A 21,531-nucleotide genomic window follows, 5' to 3' on the forward strand; every position below is an offset into this window, starting at 1 on the left:
ACAGGGGACATTTTGACTTGTAGGAAAAGCACCAATGTTATAACGTTAATGATGGCTCTGTTCTAGTGTCCTAGAAAGCCATGACAGTGACCCAGCATGCACGGTACCAGGAACCTGAAACAAAAGCTTCGGGTATTTATTAGTTGTTTTTCCTACCGTGACACATCAAAATGTCTTCCATGTAAAAGTATTGAACTGGGGTGGCAGCAGTGATCTCAGAGATAGACATCTCATATGCTCAGCAGATAAAACTGAAACCATCTGCATGGCTAGATACCACCAGAGGAAGTGGAGACTTCTGTGTCCTGGAGACGTGGAGGTAAATTTACATTAAGCATATCTCTTCTTTTTCTTCTCTTGCCGATGGTGCAAGTCTGGAAGTGGAGTCTAGAAGTAGAATATGTTTTATTGGGAAAGAGGTACCCCAGTGAACTAAAAGCTAATGGAGATCGTGGTCTCACAAGGGAAAATCTTGACCTTGGCCCCCTTTTGTAAAAGCTTTGCCCCTGTAACAAACAATTGCAGGGAGGGGCTGTGCGGGTGCAGTCGGAGTCTGTGAGCGTGCAATGTAGTCCAGTCTTTTTCACATCTTTCAACATGGCGTAAAGTTGCTTTATGTACCAGTGTATTATGAGGTGAAAGCTCCCTAAGTGAGACAAAGGCCCAGGTCGGACGCCCCAGTCTTTCCTGTGCAGTAGCATCTGTCTGGTTTCGAGTGCCGCTGGGGGAACTGCATCAACAAATCCATACTGCCTGGACCATGCAGACTTCTCCACCGCCTGCTCAACCTTTTGTAAATCGGCATTTTGATGACAATTCCCAGTGTTGAGTTGTTCCCAATCAATACACACAGAGCGGATGCCTTAATAGACACAGATAACTGCTGCTTGCCTGCTGTATATCTGGGCTGTGGAGACTGACACCCTGTCTGACTGGTCAATAAGTGGCGCGTGGTGCAGTGCACAAGCTCGGCCCTACCCACTCTCGTACCACACACGGGGCTTGGTTTCCCCCCGGTAGCGGGGTAAAACTGCCCAGCAACTCCCCAAGGTGGGTGAATCGGAGATGTTACATGTGAACTGGCTGTCAAAACGATTTTGTCATCTCCCCTTCTCTCCGGTGTTTAAAGATGCTGACACACTGTGTTTGGGGTACCAATGTCTTGTTGGAAGTGATGGAGGCTTTTAGCCTTTTTTTCCCCAACTCCCTTTATCCGTTTAAGTGTTCACTCGAGTGTTAGGATTTCTATTTCACCTGCCAAAGATGTCTCCTGGCGCTTCCTGCCTACTCACGGCCTCTTTCAGGTCATCTGATCTGGACCCTTCTTTAAATTTACAGACTTTTCAACTTTATATAGAATCTGTACTTTTACTACTGGTGATGAAGGTCAATTTTCTTTTTTTTTTACATACTGTATTATTTGTTATTATTCTAATTTGTTTATTTTGAGATAACTTAACCTATTATCATTTCAATTTGGCCTAATTTATAATGAAAATTAAATTAATTTTAGAGCAACTAATCAATAGTGCATTTTTGTCTGAGATTAAGTGAATATTATACAGCAGTGGGATAGTTCTGAGTAAAGATAAAACACTGAGTAAAGAAAGCCAGATCAGATTCAGCTTGGGGTCATTAATGTTTTAGAGGATGCCAGAGGGAGAATGGGAGAGTCTCTGCACTGCCGGGATCCATTTCCTTTGACTGTGGCTTTGTCATTTTGGATCAATCCCACCGTGTGCAGGCCTATTGTAAAGTGGCTCTTCTCTAATGGAGTGATTGGCAATATACTGGCATGGGATAAAAAGATCTAGAGATGTTGGGTTAATGCTATGCTATGCTATGAGATAGGTGGGCTAATAATTCACCTTTTATTTTGATAGGGGAACCTTTAATCCATGAAAAAAAATAGGAGGGAATCAACTAAAAATGTTATTAAAACATATTAATGTAGTAATTATTCCCCCCCTCCCTTTCTCGCTTCGTCTTCCCCGGCCAAGGCCCAGTTTAGACCTCAGGGGCTGTGGAAGTACTTACCATCCTACTCTTCTATGCCGTGATCGCCACAATGGCATTACTCTGCTTTGATCCTGCTGCAGTCTGACACATGACCACACAGACCCCTGAATGGGCATTAGTGCAGGCTTCAGCAAACCTAACATCTGTGCCTCCCAGCACTGCCACTGCTCAAATCATTCATTAAATCAGAACACAAAAAGTAACTTTACTTGAATGCCTCAGCATAAATATTTGATCATGGCTGAGAATAAATCTTTGTCATTTTGTACTCCTTTCCTCTGGCTGCAGGCTCCTCTTATGGATCCTCCTCGCCTCGCTCTCTCTTTCCTATTTGGATACAGGCACATGCTTGGTTTGGTCATTGGTGAAATGGAGCTTATGAATTTTTTAGAAAGATTCATAGCTGCAATCAGGCCTGGTTAAGGGGACGACTGTATCACACAGTAACATCTTGTGCTGCCATTCTCACTCACAAATCATGTGCTGTTTGCATAGATAGTATAGGCTGAAAGAGGTTTTGTGTGTTCATCTGACAGAGGCACTAAACTTCTCTGTTGTAACGCATCTCACTACTTAATTAACATTTTGTCTACACAACAGTGGGTTGTACACTACACGGTTTGTTTATTTATGCATAGAGTCCCCAGAAAGGCATTCTCTCATTCATTTGGAAGTTTTCATGTTTTATTATTTTACAACACTGAATCAATGTGGCTAAATGTGGCTTTCTGACACGAACGTGACACGAAAGTCAGAGTAGAAAACGGGGGTTTAAAGGAATTACAAATACAAAATGCATGTTTGCATAAGCATTCCCTAGCTCCAAGTCAGTATGTAGTAGATAGATCTTAGGGAGCCTTCAGTCTTTGTGGATAGGTGTCGATCAGCTTTGCACATCTGGACGCTGCACATTTCTCCCATTCTTCTTTGCTAAACTGCTCCAGCTCTGTCAGGGTGCAGAAAGGAATGTGCCTGAGCAGCCTTTTCAAGTCCAGCCACAAATTGTCAGTTGAATTGATATCTGGACTCTGATCTGATTTGGCCACTCCGGGATATTGAACTTGTGGATACAGGGTGGTTTTTAAGCCTTTCTTGCGTAGTGGGATTTACTGTTCCTTTGTCTTCAGGGTGTAGGTTTAGCCACAATACTGACTCACCAAGTGGACCTTCCAGATACAGGCATTACTGTATAAATTTTAAACCTCCTTGGCTACACGCGGGTGATCTCCATTTAACTACTTGTGTGGCTTCCACAAATGACTGTACCAGTGAAGCAGATGTGTCCTATTAAAGGGTGCGCAAACATGTATTTTATATTTGTAATGAATTTAGATGAGTTTGTAGAGACCTGTTTTCACTTACACAGTTTCAAAGAAGCCACATTGATCTACTTTGATATTGTACAACAATCAAATAAAAAATCTTCCAAGGCGGGTGATAATGTTTTTTGGGTGCTGCAAGTATATTGTGATTTACATTTGTTTTGCACTTTTGAGTGGTAGGATAATTTAAATCAGTTTTGCAGAATATCACACATAGGCCTAGTGTATTAAGGGCTCGTTTGTAAATTAAAGCATAGATCAAAATTATACTTTTTCAGAACCTTATTTTGAGACATATAAACATGTCCAACCCGCCTTTTCATTTGATAAAATACACGCGTGTGACATCACAAGAACTAAGTCACCTTAGACATTATTTTTTATTACCAAAAAACTACTGAGGTCCAATCTTCAGTTTGAAGAGTGTTGCTTCTACTATTTTATTGCACAATTAACAGCACAGTCTTATTATTGCATTAACTGTATAGTAAGCCAGGGTTTTCGCATAAATCCCACAGCTTTACATTCCCCACATCGAATACTCAGCAATGTAAAACCTTTTACAAGTGAACAAGAATATTAACTACACACTAAAAGGCTAAGCTCTATTTATTTTTTTTTGGTCTCGTGTTCCAAAGATTCCCTTTTCATGTGTTTTCTTTCCCCTGAAGACAAGAGAATCTTTTGTTATCAAGGCTTTTAGCCAGAGTGGATCCTTTTAATGTCACCTTCAGGATTCATATGTTATTAGACATGGCTTCAGAGAAAACACGAAACCAGGCCAACAAGGCGAGAACGTGTTCTAGGAGCAGAAGCAGTAAGAGGATGGAACACAGGCTCTTTTTGTACAGTTACCAAATATAAAATGATATGTGTAAAACCACCCACAGAGCAGGGGACTGTGACACAGACACGAGTGCTGCTGAGCGGCGGCCGAGCAGCCTTTTTGGTCCTGAGTGACAGCTCACATCCAAATTGTCTAGTGATATGTAATGCTAAATGAACCGGATAAACATGTCTTTAAATGAGCGGACAGACTTACCACCCCCCTCTTTCATCAAACCTGTGGGTCCCCGTCCCAGACAGACACACACACACACACACACACACACACCACCACCAGTCCTCTATGGACTCATGCTGTTCAGGGCCCCAGACCCGAACAGAGCCCGGCTAATGGAAAGCTTTCAAGGTGGCCGGAGAAAAATGTCGGCTGTCATTTGGCCTCCACCGTTTTCTGATGTCACTGGTGTACAAACACCTTGGGACACGCCATTAAAAACAGGCCTTCTAACTGAAAACAACAACACTGTCCACCCCCCACCTCCACGCACACACACCTGCAACGGCCTGCATGAATGTGCCATATTATGTTGGACTTAAAATAAAGGCTAAAATCACTTTTACAATTATTAGCAGTGGTAGCAGTTTAGTAATTATGACAAACTTAATTTATCGAGCACTTCTCTAGTCACATGTAACAAGACAAATAAGACAACCAGCAATGAAATACAAAATTAACAAGAACAAAACAAGACAGTACATCAGCCAAGTGGATAGCAAAGACTGGATAAAATGGCTACAATAAGAGGAATTTGAATGAACTAAAATCAGGGAAAACTGAATGATAAAGGTGTGATTTGAGAAGAAGAACATTTTAAAGGAGTGATGTAGCTGGCTGACCATGCAATGCTTTGTCAAATGTTGGCAATTAATGTTTAGAATCATTTCTAAAATGAGCAGGCAGCCAGCGGAAACAGGTGTAATATTGGTACAGTCATTATTTCTAGTTAAAAAGCCCCACGGCACTGTTTTGAGCAGTCTACAGCTTGCCTAAGGGATTAAGGCAGGTGAAAATGACATTGCACTGGTGAAGATGTGGCGAAGATGAAGGCGTGCATGTGGGTTTCAGTTTCTCCAAAAACCTTGTGTAGGTCGAATCTTTGCTTTGTTGCTAAACTGATAAACAGTGACATTGCGATTAAATTAGAGATTGAATGTTGTATCATAGCCACAGGTTTGATGTTGAGAGATCCCAATGCCTGATCAGAAATATGTTGAGGGATGATATTAAGAATATACACTGTGTCTTTTCCAGATTTAACTGAAGAAAATAAGTTGCCATCCAGCAGTCAATGAGACAACTGTGTAATGAGCTAGCACACCAAGGTCAGTGGACTTTATTAGTATGGCTACATGTCATAGGATTTTCTTTAAAATGAGCCTGTCAGTGTACACCCTACACCCTAGACAGGGCTGCTGCACATCACAAGAACTAAGTCACCTGAGATCATTTTTTTTTAATCATATACTTTATGTTTCTAAAATGATATTTTAAATATCTTTATGGTATAAAAGCAAACATGCATCCTTGTTCCATTACTGCCACACTGTTAAAGTCTGCGTAAAAGCAGTCCAGGGGAAGTGTGGTGGAGCCCCTCCAGGAGGAAGCTTTGCCTCTCCCCACACGTGTTCAGCCTGTCAGCTGCCTCTGCTGATGTCTCTTGTTATTATTTTCCTCTCATTCTGTTGCCTTTTCTTCGCAGAGTCATGAATAATTTGTGTCTACGCCTTGTTGCTGGATGACAGCTGTGCAGTTGGTTCGCAGTCTGTTTTTCAGATCAGGTGAATAATGAATAAGCCTCTGCAACAAAAGAGCCATGTCCTATATGAGCCCTGCCTCTCTTCATCTGTCCCAGCTTGGGGACAGGTGAGCAGATAAAAAAAAAAAAAAACAGTCTCTCTGATGCAGAAAGTTTCCTAAATGAAATGTGCACGCAGAAGGCTTGGAAACGGCGTTATTTCATATCTTCTCATCTTCCAAGAACGTCTTACCATCATTTCCTGTAACCGAGCATATTAATCAGTGCCTTTTCTCCGAAGCTTGCCGTTAGAAATCCTGTCTCTCTCTCAGGTTATCTCTCTATGCAACTTGTCAAACCTGTGTGAAATCTGCTGAACAGGGCGTGAGAGCGAATACCACATTATTATTACAATATACACAACAGGTCTGCTCGCCCTCAGGGGAACAATCACATGTGTCTCTCTCCATAGTGTCCTCCCTATCTTCTTTCATATGAAAAGTATATTATTCTGACCACTCACCAGATGTTTGCTGGTTCTAGAGATTGACACTTGTCCGCTGTGTGGGTGTGATCTTTTTTTTCTCTGTGAGGTACTGCATGTGATGTTTTAATCTGATTCCGTCCTTTAGTGCAGTTAAATCAGGAGATGGGGTCCGGTTTCAAAAGTTGTCGCGGCATGCTGGCCTATTGGAACACCTCCACTACAAATTCTGAATCTCATAAAAGGTTTTGTGTCTGTGCATGAAGAAAAAAAAAAAAACATAGCCTAGAGGTTTATTTTTATCGAAACTCTTCTGCACAGTCTGACAACAAAACCCAAAATAGATCGTTTAAGTCTAGATTAGGACGCCCTGTGTAGCACGTTTAAGATGCAAATCAAAATCAAACCCCGAACTGTCTCTAAAATCTCTCTTCTTTTATTCAAGTTGAATTTTAGATTAATAATGAATCACCCCAAACCACAAAAACCAGACACTGAACTTTCTAATTGCACAACTGTGTCTGTCAAGAAAAATTAACCCAGTCATACCTTCGGGTGGAAGCAAGTGTGGTTGTGCGCACAGTCGTGTGTGTGTGTGTGTGTGTGTGTTTTGCGTGTTTCTTGAGTGTGTGCACTCAAAAGATGCAGGTTAGCAACAAGATTTGAGCCTTAGACTGCAATGCTCTGATTACTGGCCCACTCCTATCGATTGAGCCGGATTCTATTCATATTTGATATGCCTCGGGGCAGTTGGGTAATGCTTTAAAAAAATCTACCGGTGGCCTTGGAGGAAATCTGGTCAGCCTAATGGCTCGTTTGAAGATTTCTTCTTTTTTTATTTTGCTTGAGAAGCTTCTCTCTGAGATTGTGCACGAGGAGCCTATCTCAGAGGACACCATGCAATAGGCTACCTAAGGAGAGAAAACATTAGTCGCAAATGAGTCGGTTCCTAAATAAAAATAAATAAATAAAACACAGTTCGTTTGCTTTAAAAAAAAAAAAAAAAAGAAGAAGTCTACCTGTGCCGCACGTGATATGATCCACTTGCCCCTTACTTCAAAAGGTCGTGGTCAGGCTGGTGGCTCCGGGCTGCCTCCGAGTGTTAAAGGCACTTACTTAATGGCAAAGCCAGCTTCATTCCAACAGGAGGTAATTCCCCTGTGAGCAGATTCGACATCACTCAGTTTGAAGGCAGCCGTGCAGCATTTGTCTCTGAAACGCTTTAGTAATTTCCTTTATAAAAACGGCACATTTCCTGTTGACTCACTCTCTTTTACATTGTATTTTTTAACAAGTCATTTTTAAACATATTTTTTTTTAAACGGGACAGCCAGGTTGGCGCACGTGAAGTTTGCTTTTATTTAAAGAGAGTAAATGACGTGGCTCGCTCCGCGCGCAGCCTCCATTAAGTCATAAATGAGCTCGCCTTTCCCCTGTTCTCCTTTAGTCTGCTCATCTTGGGGTTTAAAATATTCAGTATTTTCGCAGGCCTGGATGTTGTACGATTTTGGGGGAAGTGAGGCATAGGAAATCCTTGTGAGTCAGTGATTTCAATCAATGTTGAGGGAAGACAACTAAGTGATTGTTCCTCTTTTCTCTCTTTTGCCTTGTTAGAGAGTCAGACAAGATGAGACAGTGAAAGAACCCAATGATGACAGCAATTATTAAGACAGCTGCTCAGGTGTGTGCGCTCCCCTAACTGGGTCTAAAGCAGCAGTGCAAAAACAGTGACACAATGGTGGAAAAGCTTTTCTGGTGAGGTGATAAATTTGATTTCAAACTTGTGGTTTAGCCTATATCTCCTGATGATGACGGAATGGAAGTCACCCATATCCCACCCGCATCCCCCACAGCTGCATGTCCTGCCCTGTCTGCCAGCTTCCTGCCTAAATTCGTTAGAGGGTTTTTTTTATTATTATTATTCTTATTTTTAAATAACAGCCATGGGGGCAAAAAGCATCTGGTTAATGGCTAAATCTGCTCAGACTGTTTAAGGTTCAAACACATGGCTACAGGGGTCAAAACAAACAGGAGCCGCGGTGGCCCCTGGGCGATCACAATCACGGCAACAAGATGGTTAGATGTGCTGGCCCTGTAGTTTTGATGAGGCCTAACCTAAACCCTTGGAAAACCAAAGATCTTATCAGCTCAGATAGTATTGTTTTGTAGACGATGAGAATGAAGTAGCTTACTTAAAGATGAATTTTGAATTACTAATAATAATATTAACAACCTGTTTATTAGGTGAAATAGGGCATAATTTAATACACTGCTTTGTGTCGACTTTTACTATAATTGTTGTGCTTAAACCTGAGTTAAATGACCAGTAAACTGTAAATTTTATTCAGTCCCATATCCTTCCTTTGGGAAATAAATCATCTTAGATTATCCCACTTTTGGATTTGTATTGCATATTTTATTTTAAATCTGCACTGATCTTGAGCTGCTGCTCAAAAGCATCCTACAGTGTTGAGGCTACCATTTCAACTACTTTTAGGCCTTTAGACGAACAAATAGCATAGACCTGTCTTTGTTCATGTCTGTTTGTTTTAACCCTATTGCAAATCACATTTCCCCTGGTGGGACAATAAAGATAAAGATGGAATTGAAAACAAAAAAGCATATTTATTTGTAAACGACAAAAGGTTAAATCTGACAATAAAATGTGCAACATGGAAAAGTGAAATTCGTGAGTGAGGCAGTGACCCTCCTGTTTATTAAATCACACAGTCTGAGGAGGCTGTTTTGCCAGCATGTCTCTGAACAGAAAACAAAATGTTCTTTGGAAAGGCGCGGATTTTCATCTCTTATTGTCGATCCGGTTATTTAGGTGCGAGTGCAAATATTTTGGGTTGAGTGCCCACTATAGCTGATTCATATCAGTCGACATACAAACACAATGCATTTATTTATTTCATCATCTGCTTTTCTCACAGTTCACAGCTTATCTCTGGTTTTCTGGACCTTTACAATAATCTGCAGTCTATAGCAGGGGGAATAATTAGTGTTGCCGATGTCTTCACACTGCAAATCATCGTGTGTTTAAACCTCAAGTCTTATTCATGAGACTTTTACGTTTTCCTTATTAAAATAAATTAAAAAATATCTGCCTGTCGGCTGAGATCATTATATACAATATTTCCAATGCACTTTCACAATAGGTTTTTACAAAGCTAGAGGTGGCTCAAATTCAGCTTTGATCCATGAAATGTCCTGAAGCTGAGTGATTGGGGGGGTGGAAAGGCGAAAAATGTCCTCGGTCTAAAATGTCTTTTGTCAGATGTCCTCACTCATTTCAAGGACAATAATTTAAAGACTCAGCGGCCAGATTGTATGACGTGATTTGTGCAGTGATCGCCGTTTAATCATTTCAGTCCGTGCTGCGTCTCTTTGTGTCTCCTCAGGTCCACTTTCCTCTGGAAACCTTTGCCGCAGAGGTCGCAGCCGAAAGGTTTGTATCCGGTGTGCTTCCTACTGTGCGTGATGAGGTTGGAGCTCTGGCTGAACGCTTTCCCACACACCTGGCATTTGTGCGGCTTCTCCCCTGAAAAACACATTTAGAACGCATTTTAGTTTAGTTGTTTTTTTTTACTGGACGTTTGCTTAATTTTGTGCTCCAAATCAGGAAGATACCGGACTTTTGCGCGCCACTTACGCACATATTTTCTACCTCCCACAAGGAACACTAGAAATTCCAACAACTGTTTCACTTCACATGCAGTGCAGTCTGCCCTTTTCTCCACTTGCCTGTGTGGATGAATGTGTGCTTCTTCATGTCGGACTTCTGGTGGAACCTCTTCCCGCAGTACTGGCAGGGGTATGGCCGAGTGTCGGAGTGGATGAGCAGGTGCGTCGACAGAGTGGACGACCTCTTGAAACTTTTACCGCATATTTTGCAGTCGAAACTTCTTTCCTGAAACGTGAGCAGAGGCATAAGTCAGCGCACAGACAGAGAAGCAGGTTGACAACAACAACAACAAGGCGCCGATCCAGAGGCGTGAGGTGTGAGTTGCAGGATGTGGTTTAAAGTGTGTGAAGTTACCTGAGAGTGCACCGCTTTATGCTGTTCCAGGCTCACTGCGTGTCCGAAGGTTTTGCCGCAGATTTCGCACGCAAATGGCCTGGTGCCGCTGTGCGATCTGCGGACGTGGACTTCCAAACCGTGCGGAGTAGAAAACACCTGGTGGGAAGAAAAAAATTAAAGATATGTTTCTAGCTGAAAATAAAGATACATTTTGTTCAATAAATAGTTCAATCATTCCAGTAGAAACCACCGCGTCACATTGGGATCATCTGATTTACAGGTAGGAAAAAGTTTTGGTGTATTTTATTTTATTTTTTTATCATTTTACACCCATGCTTTTAATTATCCACACAAAGCAGAGGGTGTGTATGCATCTCCATTCTTACCTTACTGCACTTGACACATTTGTAAGCACCGTTGAGGATCAGACTGGAGCAGAGCAGCTCCGACTGGGCCTTCACATTATGGGCTTTTCCAACCCGGCCTTCCTCAGGAAACAGCAGAGCTGCGGCATGCCTCCTGTAGTCGCTGTACGTCTCCTCGCCCAGAGTCCGTTCTGGGTACAGAGCTGAATGGGTGCTCCTGCTCCCGTAGAAGGCCATAGCTGCCGGGCCCCTGTCCACCTCCATGCCGGGATGGAGGCTCTGCCGCACCAGGGGCCTCAACCCGGGCCCCGGGTAATTGCTCCAGGCATACGGCCGGAAGGGGACACTGAAGGGCTGGGTCTCGTCCACCAGAGGAGACAGGGATTTCTCTGAATCAACTGGAAACGGGAACATAGGCCAGATGAAATTTTAATGAAACCAGTGACATGGTTGAATCGGGGCGTTTCCAGGGCCCCATAGGGCCCAACTGGGCATAAGGAGTCATGCAATGTTCTTTCAGAGAATTCCCAGGTGATTATTCTGTTGTGGAAACCAGGAATATCAGATGATAAAAGAGGAAGCGTGCACTGTAATAAACCAATGAGTATTGGGAGCATTTAGGTTATTTTAAAGTACAGTTTCATATTTATACTTTTATATACAAAGAGATAAAACTCCCATGAAAAAAAGTAGATTAAAAGTAGCCTACTTCTTTATAGAATGATGCTTAGATTCACATGTTGATAGCACATGGAACAAAAACATGCAAACTCTTTGTAGTCTACCACAAAGGCCCAATGTTTTGTTATTTTATATTCGGGACCTTGACCACATGTGATCATCTTAATTCCTCTTATAGCATTACAGGAGCTACAGGAAGTCATAAGTGTGTGAGTGTGTACCCGGTGATGCAGAGGGGGACGGAGGCCTCCAGAAGTCCTCATAGTCTGTGGAGCGACCGCACAGGCTGTCGGCGCAGCTCAGCGGGGACTTCGGGGAAAACTCAGCAGCGTCAGCAAGGTTGGAGTCAGGAGACAGGCCATACCTGTCCACCGACATGTCAGTGTCATCCGGGAGCTTATCTGCCTCTGACAGGACACACGGAGGACAGTCTGCATCTTAATGAAAAAAGAAGCAAGAACATCATAATGTTGTTTTAAAAGAGGAAAGCAATTCAAAACTCATCGCCTGCAGTTAAAGGCTACTTACTACTGGAGAGTTAAAAACTACCATCACTTATAATGAAGGTCACTGAATGGTGCTTATATTACAATGATGGCACATTAGGACAGTTGTCAAAATTTAGCACAAAAGGGTAAAACCAATATTACCTCACTTCTAGAAATAATAGCCTAATAATATAGCCTAATATAACAGGAAATCAGTGGTGATAAAATAGAGTCAAAGAATCGTTAGCTGAGATCTCCACCGATGCACAACTGAGTAAACATCAGAAATTCCACTTTCATTTTTGATTTCAGCATTTTTTTTGGAAAAGGAAATCGAGGCCTATTTTATCAAACTGCAGCGCTGCTACCCAGCCCTTCAAACCGTAAAATCACTGATACATACATGCAGGTTGCCCCTTCATCATTTAACATGTCTTAACCATATAGCCAAATATTTCTCCTGGAAATTGTCTGCAATTATTGCGATCAAAACGTCTTTTAGTTCAAATAAATTTATTTACGTTGATTGGGATAAAATGTAACATTCATAGACACGTTTTACGCAGTGAAGAATATTTAAAAGAAGAATCATTTTGCGCATACCTGAGCATATGTGCGCCAGTATAGTGTCCAGCCTGCTGTAGTCATCCTCTAAACTCCGGGGCTGGTGGTAACTGTGCGCCTTTTTACTCTTCACCATGAAGGAGCGAGGCATCTCTGACCTGGGAGCAGGCAAATCAGTGGTAATAATCCAGAGGACTCCTCGGGTGGACGCTGCTACTCGCTCTGAACCCTGCAAAGATTTGATGGTGGGGAGATGCGGCTCCAAGTGCTTTAAGAGATTTCGACCTGAGTAGGGAGCATGCGCACACCGCCCGTCCCGTCTGCCAGGTGTTGCACGGACAGGTGCCCCTGCAGAGGCTCCTCTGCTCACAGCGCCTCAAATAATGCACGCATGCAGTGTTTTAGTCAGCATGCAGCGTGGTTACAGGTGATAGGAAAATAGTCTGCCGCGGGGGCGACTTCTTGTCACCTCTCTTCATGCAAATTCACTAATTTCAGGACTTGATAACATATGACGTGTTTTGCCTTTGCCCGACATTTGTTTCAAGAAACACCCGTGGAATTATCAGCAGTTGCTGCTCATGCCTTAGCCTGTATTTAAAAATAAAAACCAGACACCACGTCAGACTCTGAATGACTCTTGAATCCGGACTTTTTTTTTTTCCAGTGTAGAGCCCACCGTCGGGAGCTACCGGTCCCTCTCGGATCAGACTGCGGCTCGTGTCTCCAGAGGAGCGCGTGGCAATCAGGAGAAGCGATACAGGCCTTATCAGCGCCTTACTCAATCTGACAGGGGGAGAGGATAAGCGGAGGCGCACCCCAGGGTGTCACTTGCTGAGAGACTGCATGTAACCTTGTGGTTGACTAAAAGGGCAGGGGGAAACTCTGAACCTATAGCCTATCTATAGATCATATTGACACACATAGGGCCCACACTTTAACATTATGGCACGCACGTCCTTGCAGGTTTGCAAGAGTGTGTTTGGTGTGTTTGATCTTTCCTAAAACACCGCGGAATAAAATAACAGCCAATTAGCTGCAAGAACTGGCGAAATTCAGAACAAATCCTCACACTAAATACACCTTCATTTGGATTAAACTCCTGACAAAGTTTGGTGGAGCTTTGTCCCGGTCTGGTGGTCATTCGGGCCGTAGACTGTTATTATGTGACAGACACTCACCGTCCTCATGCCTGCGGTGACAGTTTCACGTTACCATGAGCATTATGCTCAAAAGAAAGAAGCCCCTAACAGAGACGACTTGTTTTCTGTTCGCCCAGAACGCAGATTGTAGCGCTTGTTAAGCGTCATTACGCACCGAACTAAAGGACAGAGTCGCGCGGACCGGTGCGCTTCATCCATTGCAGGTGCATGCATGTTACTCAGCTACATTGCCTTTGAGAATAATTCGATGTTTGTGCTTGATATCATTTTCCTTTAAAACTTTGCCAACAGGTGTTCAAATTTAGATCACAGTTGCACTCAATTTAACACACCCACATTTACTGATCAATCAGCTCAAACGAAATCTTCCATAACACACACACACACACACACACACACACACACAGAAAAACGATGTCCAAGACAAACCTTGGCTCGGGGGCTGTTTTAACCTGGACTCATCAAATTTTGCACGAGCACACACTCTGGCGGGGTCACCAATAGATTAGCTGCTGATCGCAATGTATGCTTTTTAGCACTTGTCGGCTACAGACAGACAAACCCGCCTATCAGTAGCCTACACGAAGGACAGGAAATCAAAGCGCCACATGCCCCGGCTCGATTACACGCACCGCGGCCGCGGCATCCGGACACAGTGTTGGTGAAGATATGCAGCCCGGACCGATAAAAGTAAAGCGGGCAGGCCCTGCTGCCTCCAGGACTGAGCCGATAGCCAGGACTTTCGTAACGCTACCAACTGTGGCATCCTGCCATGACATGAGGAAAATACAGCCTAATCGAATAGGACTACTACTAACCGAATAATAATAATAATAACAATAATAATTATTATTATTAGAAAGGTTTTTGTTACCTGCTGTTCTGCAGAAGCCACAGTAATTCTGAACATACGAGTTTAGGCTATTTTTGTTTCTGCATAATTTATTCAAAAATGTCTCTCTATTGAAATTCAACTTTAAAAACGCCTCTCCATGTGAAAACATCAACTGATTCTTGCCTCCCACGCTGCACCACAGCCTCAGATTTTAATGCGCTCTTACTATGACGAAGGTTTGAGGATCCACCGCACAATTTCGACAAATATAAGGTTAGTAAAACTGTATACTCATTAAAAAAAAAAATAATAATACAACTGGAGGCTGGTAAGGCGTATCCTTTACTGCGTCACATCTGTTTAAAAGAGGGGAGTTGTACCTCGAATCCAGGTAATATTAATTGTAAATCCAAATTTGCCGTTTGAGGCCGCCAGGATCTAAGACGGATTTATGTGGCAACATAATCAGGCACATGTCTTGTGCTTGGCAGGAAAAAAAATTGTTTCCTTACAGCATTGACCTTTTACAACCAACCTGTTAAAATTTGAATAAAATGTAACTGACCTTCACTGCACCATGAAATGCAAGTTCACTATACCGCAAGCATCATCAATCACTGCAATACAAACTATAAAATTACACAGCGTCACAGTGCTTTGACCATCACAACCACACTGCACTACACGTCTAACACAAGAAATGTCTTCATCACCATTTTGCAATTACACAAACCTGGTAAATCTTTCAGAGTGCCCGGAGAGAACTGCTCTTTTAAAATGTGGTTTTCTGCTTGAAATGATTAGTAGTTGAGGCTCAGCTCTGAAAACCGCGAGAAATCACTTCCTGAAAGCAGTCAATCTAAGCAAGAATCTTCAGAGGAAGGCAGCATCGAGACAAAACATCCCACATGTGCTTACAGTCATATCAACACATTTCAGTATACCCCAGCAGGCTCAGGTTGGAGGTCTGCTGCCAACAGTAAAGAGACATCAGTCGAGGAGTTTATCAAACGTTTTATTGTGAACTCATCACACACACACATCAATCATCTCATTTAGTCTCCAGAGTGTGCTGACTGCTCCATAGTGTTGCCATGTGTGTCCTTACTGCACTGCAGACTCAAAAAGTGCCATAACATGTTGCTCTCTCACCCAAAAGGGTGTCTTGTTCATCAAAGGGACGTCATCGTCGCCAAGTCAAAGTCAGAATCCTTTTAGTTTCCTGGACATGACAGCCCAGACGGCTGCACTCACTCACACCTCCTCTTTCACTGAATACAGGAGTTAGTGTTCAATACAGACATTCAGAGAAATTCAAAGTCTTACACATCCAGACCCCAGACATGGAGTGGAACTGGCCCCGTGGATGAGCACAATGCACAATACAGTGCTTGCTTTGGTAACCATTGACAGCTCCTCCTCCCCAGGTTGTGTTACCTCAGCTTTATCTCCCAGTTTAAGCTCCCCAGGATTGTCAATTTGTGTGCAAATGCATAAACATGTGATAGACATTACTCATATTTGATTCATCAGCAAATGTGCCAAATTGACTTACTGCGGGCTCATTTTGAAAGTAAAGCTGGGGTTTGCGTTCAAACAACTCAGCACTATAGCAACAGTAGCTGAAAAATAAATCTGCCCCCTTCTCTGTTCTGAAAACAGCAAGATGGCTTCTTGTAATGACGAAAGGTCAGTTGTTGTTTTTCTAACAACAGGACGTCCCCTCATTAGTCTCAGAAACAGGATTTGTCATTTGTGTCACCATATTAAACTACTTTATATGTCCCTTCTTCTCTGAATTGTACAATATATTCTAAACATCAGATATGCAATAGATACATGTTTTCAAGTTCAAAAGGAAAAACAAACAAAACACACATGTACATATCTACAAGTACGCAGATGTCACATTGACCTTGTGGTACACCAGCCCTAGTGAAAGGCATGCGGCATGTGCTAAGGCCAAAAAAGTCAAGTCAGCACTGGCTGACAGACGCGGCTTTGATACCAGCATCTGACCGTGCTCATCAAGACAATAGATATATATACACACACACAGCACTTATACAACTCTGCCTCTGCATGATGGACACTTAGTAGTAACGGCATCAATACATTTTTGATGTTCATTTATAAAATGCTTTAAAAATATAAAAACACATTGGATGAAGTGTGTAATGTAGCATAAAATGTTTTATTGCACAGTCTCTTTCTCTGTGTTGTACCTACAGGAGGGGTCAGAGGAGTGAAAGACAGACCCCCCCCCCCACGGCCCAGTAGAGTTTGACACACTCCACATTATTGAACTCTGTGCTGAGGTCTACAGTGATGATCTGTTTCTGTTAGAGCTGCTCAGATAGACAGGTGTTTGCTGCCCTCAGGGAGAAAACAAAAACAACAAGCAAACTAAATCAACTAAAAGTGTGATTCTCATGATGTGAAATGATGATGCATTTCCTTTCTGAAATTCAGAGCTCCAGATCTGTCCTCTGAAACGGCTGCTGAAAACGCCTCCTCTTCAACAGTGAGTGCTAACAGCCTCGGCCCCAACTCTAGGAGCCAGCGGGTGCCCGTCACACGGTGGTGGACTTGTGGCCGCCGCTCTGAGGCACGGAGAGTCGCAGGGCCTCCTCGTCCTCCTCGTCACTGTCGGTGTCCACGAGGTTGGGGCGCAGTCTGACACGACCCCCGCACCTCTGCTGGGTATCCTGGAGGGTGGGGTCCTTGACTCCATCTTCATCGGACGACTGGTAAGACCCATCATCCCCCACGTAGTGATTGACGATGTGGATCCCATCAAAAGCGGACTGGTTGGCCAAGCCCCTCTGTCCTTTTAAGCAGCAAATCTGTGAAAGGAAGCATGATGAGTACTGGGAGCAACGTAAAGTCTGTTTAATCCTGCATGCAAAAACGAGCCAAACACATATGTAACATCTGAGGGAGAAAATAACAACTCACAAATATGACAAACTGTTTAACACAATATGGTAAACTCTTAGGCAGTCAGTGATATATAAACAGTCTCACTGGCACAAATAGAATGAAATGTCTTTAAGCAGACAGTAAAGTAACCAAAAACCAAAAGGGAACAATGTTATGAGGTATAAGCTATGTCCCAATTCCGTACGACACACCAACAGTATACAGCAAGCAACAGAAACTAAGTTAGATAGAACACTGTTTTTGTAGTCAGTGTACAAGAAATGGATATCATACACCATTCTGTACTAACAGGAAGTTATACATGAAATGCAACAACAAACAACTTTGTAGTTAGGGTGAAACTTAAGAGAAAACAAAATAGTTCTGCAAAGATTCACTCAGATATTTCATTGTTTTAATTTTCTTTCCAGATATATAGCTCTGCCATTTCTGTTGTTCATGACATGGTAGGTGAACAGTGTCTGCACACTGACATCTTTGGAGAGTATTTTTCATTTTGTCCCTTACTAGAATCAGTGTGTCGTATGGATTTTGGACAAAGCTCTAATTTCTTCATGGGTGAGGGATAGCTCCATTTGGGACTGTGTGGAAAGCTTTATGGGAATGGCTGCTGTTCATCACAGTTGGGAAGTTAACTCAACATATATTTGCCAAACCACCCTGCCAGTCCTCATCCGCTAAGTAGTTTATCTTGTAAAACCAAAACACTTGATGCAGCATAAATCTCACTGTTATGTGGCTTTGTCTAGTACATTTTTAAGTATTGTCCATCATCTACTTTGCCTCTTTCTGTAGCACCAAGCAGGAATAGGCTAACTGCCCCTAGTGTTGCAGATAGGGGAAAACACATGTTGTATTACTTTTAAACTCCGGCTATGTAAAATACGTGGACGTAGCCACCGTTACGTCACGCCGTTTGTGGACTGCTGTTTTTGGGCCTTGAGTTTGGCATTTTGGTTTTCTACGAATCAATCAGCCACAAGGCAGAAGTAATGAGACAATTCAGGCTCCACTCAAAAGACACATTTTGACAAACCATGCAAAGATTTATCTAAAGTGTTTTCTCACAAATGTTTTGGTTTTACAAGTGAAAAGATGAAAAGGATGAGGATCAACAGGTTGGTGTGACCAATGTACATCAGGCTACCTTCCCATCCTAAAATGTAGAGCAGCGGATAGGAGCAAGCATCCAGGACGGCCTCCCAAGCTGTGAATTACACAATCCCAAACGGGGCTAAAGTAGGGGCTGCAAAATGTTCAGGTTCAAACCAGTGGAGGTTACGTGGCACATCTGTACCAACTCACCTGAGTCGGCCTGCCATACAACAGAGAGACATGTAGGAAGAGACGCATTCAGAGGCCAGTTCAGAGCACAACACACAATAAACTATACAACAAAAATAAGCCTGTGTATACTTACACCTCTCTAAACTTAGCAGTCTGCCTTCTCATTCTTGCTATGCAAAAAATAAATTGTGATCTGATTAACATCTGACTGGCTACAGGTCAGATGTTCCAGGTTTGCTCACTGCAGACACTTGACTTTGCACGATTCATAGCACACCATTCTTAACCCAAGACGACCACCTGCCAAAACCAAGTGAGAGGGGAAATGACTGTGACAGCACTGCCTTCATATAGAGTTATAATGAGCTAATGCATGCAGCTCAATTTAACCACAATTCACGTTGTTCTTGCTTGGTTTGATTCAGGAAAGACACAGATGTCAAGATGTGATATTTGTTCTGTAAATAACTGATCTGAAAGTCAACAAGGGCCTTCATCTGCAGTATTTTAAGCTCTAAATGTACAGCCATCCATGTTATCTTTATGTAGGCGTGGAAAAACCTTCTTGTAGAAACATCTACAGCTTACGTCTTTTGAGGGTATCTGCAAGATGTGTGCAGTGTCAACTCCGCACAGGAAGTCTCTGGGTGTAGTTAACACTTCCACTAATCTGTTAGCCTCAAAGTAAAATCATATCTGAGAGAATGTTCTGAACTCTTCTGAAATGCTACATCAAAGACACTGCAACAACAAAATCTGAATCTCTACAAGGAAAAAAAGTTGCAATACATGCGAATACTAACAAGCCCAATTTTATAAGTCACACCTCGTCTTTTAGCTCTGCTATCTGATCTTTGAGGTCACGGATGTACTGGCTCGAGTCTGTGTGGTTCAGCTGGCCTTGGACCTTCCCTTCTTCTTTCTGTTGGTAGAAGAAACAAGAGTTTTAAAATGAGCTACAGCACTCAGTGGTACAGGTGGCTTTCCTAAATACTGAGAAAGATGAACAAATATTTTAGCATCTGCAGAGCGAAGTGATTAAACTTGGAGCTAAATGATATGTTCAGCAAACAAAACACCCAGGGATATTAATTGTTGTGAACTTCTGCACAGGCAGGACATACCAGAGCCCCGCTGCTAAAAAAGCAGCATCACAATGTGCCCTCCTTGTGTGGCGGGTGACAGATGTCAGGGGAAACACAAAACACTGTCATTTGTGCTTGATTTCCTCCTGGGGCCCTAGGGATGAGCCTGGTTGTTAGCTTTAACAGTTAAAACAGCCCATGTGATGTTTACCTTCCTCAGTGAAGACATCTGCAGGCATTAAAGACAAACACGTACTCTATTTCAAACCTCAATCACACCCTTGAACCTGCCAGTTCAACAGTGAGACCAGTGAAGGGCGCACAGAGGATTTCAGACCACAGGCTGCAGCGCGGGAACACAGAGTTAAAAAAAAGAACAAACAAAAAGGGACCTCTGCTACATACACAGCACACAACAGGGGTGGGGCGGCGAGATACAGAGGTGACACTGAGTCTTCTAAGGCTGGCCAACACCCCAAAATACAGATAGGATTTTTGATTCCTGTGGTAAGGTGGGGTTGAATATGGCGGGTCCCAGTAGGCTTTTTTTTCTCACAAGGAGTAGTCTAAAGAAGTGAGATTATTCCAAGAATATGTTGTTTTTGAGGTTTCGCTGCTCCAAAACACTGTAACGATATGGGGCAGGCAGTTAATGACACTTCCTCGTGTTCAGCTGTGTGAATCAACAGGTGTCAGGCTGTGGCCGGGGGGGATGTAAAACGTCTCACAGAAATGTCTTCCTCACATTCCTGCACCCTCAAAGTTTGAGTCTGAACTTTGTTTAGGTCTAACAGAACAGCAATAGTAGGAAGGGGTGTGTGTGTGTGTGTGTGTGTGTGTGTGTGTGTGTGTGTGTGTGTGTGGGGGGGGGGGGGGGGGGGGTCAACTACTTATAATAACATAGAAAGTTGTTTACTGTACCAAAAGCAGCGATGTAAGCAGCTGATAATCTGGCACATCATCCTTTGTTCACAACAAACATTATCATCACATCTTGAGCGAGATAAATCATAGGTCATACAAGAAATACCCACAAATTGCACTGGAATTTCATCTGACAGCGTGCGTTATTCTCAGTCAGCACCATCACAGTATTTTTACACTTTCTTTGTGGCAATGACAAATAGCTTATTTTGAATCCACAAAGGCGTCTGCGAAGGATGTGTGACAACGTATGATTCCAAGTGCCATGAGGTACATTTACACTGCAGTCCAGATGTGTGTCATAGTTTACTATTTACTGAGACATCTGGAAGCTTATTATTCATCTCACACAAGTTAAAGATACATGTTCCCCAGTCTATGGACAAATACAGAGTAAACATGAGAATACCCTTTACAGGCAAAAACATTTAGTATAAATCTCTGAGCAGTGTCATAGAAACCTCAAAATAAACCATGCATGTCACCTTTGGTAGAGTCTCTGCTTCAAGATGAGAAACCACTTCCTATCAGCCCAGAGACAGTGGAGCTGTGGCATTAAACAGAGGCCATGACTGTGGTAGTGAAAGAGTCCTCACACATAAACCTTTCTAGACATCTTAGTTTCAGTGACATGTTTCCCATCTTTGCTCAGTGGTGGTTATCATACATTTGTATCTGTCCATTCAATCTCTGCAGGATTATCAGTCTTGTTACCAAAGGACGATAAGGTCCACATCACCTTTCATGTTCAAAGTCTCTGGCTCT

General features: G+C 42.7%; 2 protein-coding genes across 7 annotated transcripts in view; both read right to left on the reverse strand.

The window, feature by feature from the left end:
• Positions 1–9,012: 9,012 nt before the first annotated feature.
• On the reverse strand, positions 9,013–15,251 carry gfi1ab (growth factor independent 1A transcription repressor b). Its single transcript, XM_038716776.1, has 6 exons — positions 12,569–15,251; positions 11,699–11,914; positions 10,818–11,194; positions 10,450–10,587; positions 10,155–10,320; positions 9,013–9,951 (listed from the first exon to the last, which is right to left on the reverse strand). Exons 1-6 carry the CDS (start codon positions 12,678–12,680, stop codon positions 9,773–9,775), a joined length of 1,188 nt encoding a protein of 395 aa, XP_038572704.1. The 5' UTR covers positions 12,681–15,251; the 3' UTR covers positions 9,013–9,772.
• A 275-nt stretch (positions 15,252–15,526) lies between these two features.
• Positions 15,527–21,531, reverse strand: part of evi5b (ecotropic viral integration site 5b) — a 32,150-nt gene continuing 26,145 nt past the window's right edge. For 3 of the 6 annotated variants that reach the window (XM_038716775.1, XM_038716773.1, XM_038716774.1), the window contains 2 exons: positions 19,584–19,679; positions 15,527–17,373 (listed from right to left, as the gene is read on the reverse strand). In XM_038716775.1, the coding sequence (XP_038572703.1) occupies positions 17,101–17,373; positions 19,584–19,679 (369 nt within the window). In that variant the 3' untranslated portion in view covers positions 15,527–17,100. The remainder of the gene's footprint in view (positions 17,374–19,583; positions 19,680–21,531) is intronic. The other 3 variants (XM_038716771.1, XM_038716770.1, XM_038716772.1) reach the window with 1 other exon arrangement.

This window comes from Micropterus salmoides, unplaced genomic scaffold (assembly GCF_014851395.1).
Source record: "Micropterus salmoides isolate LMB-PRFRI ecotype aquatic unplaced genomic scaffold, ASM1485139v1 Ms_hic_scaffold_13, whole genome shotgun sequence".
Classification (NCBI taxonomy): Eukaryota; Metazoa; Chordata; class Actinopteri; order Centrarchiformes; family Centrarchidae; genus Micropterus; species Micropterus salmoides.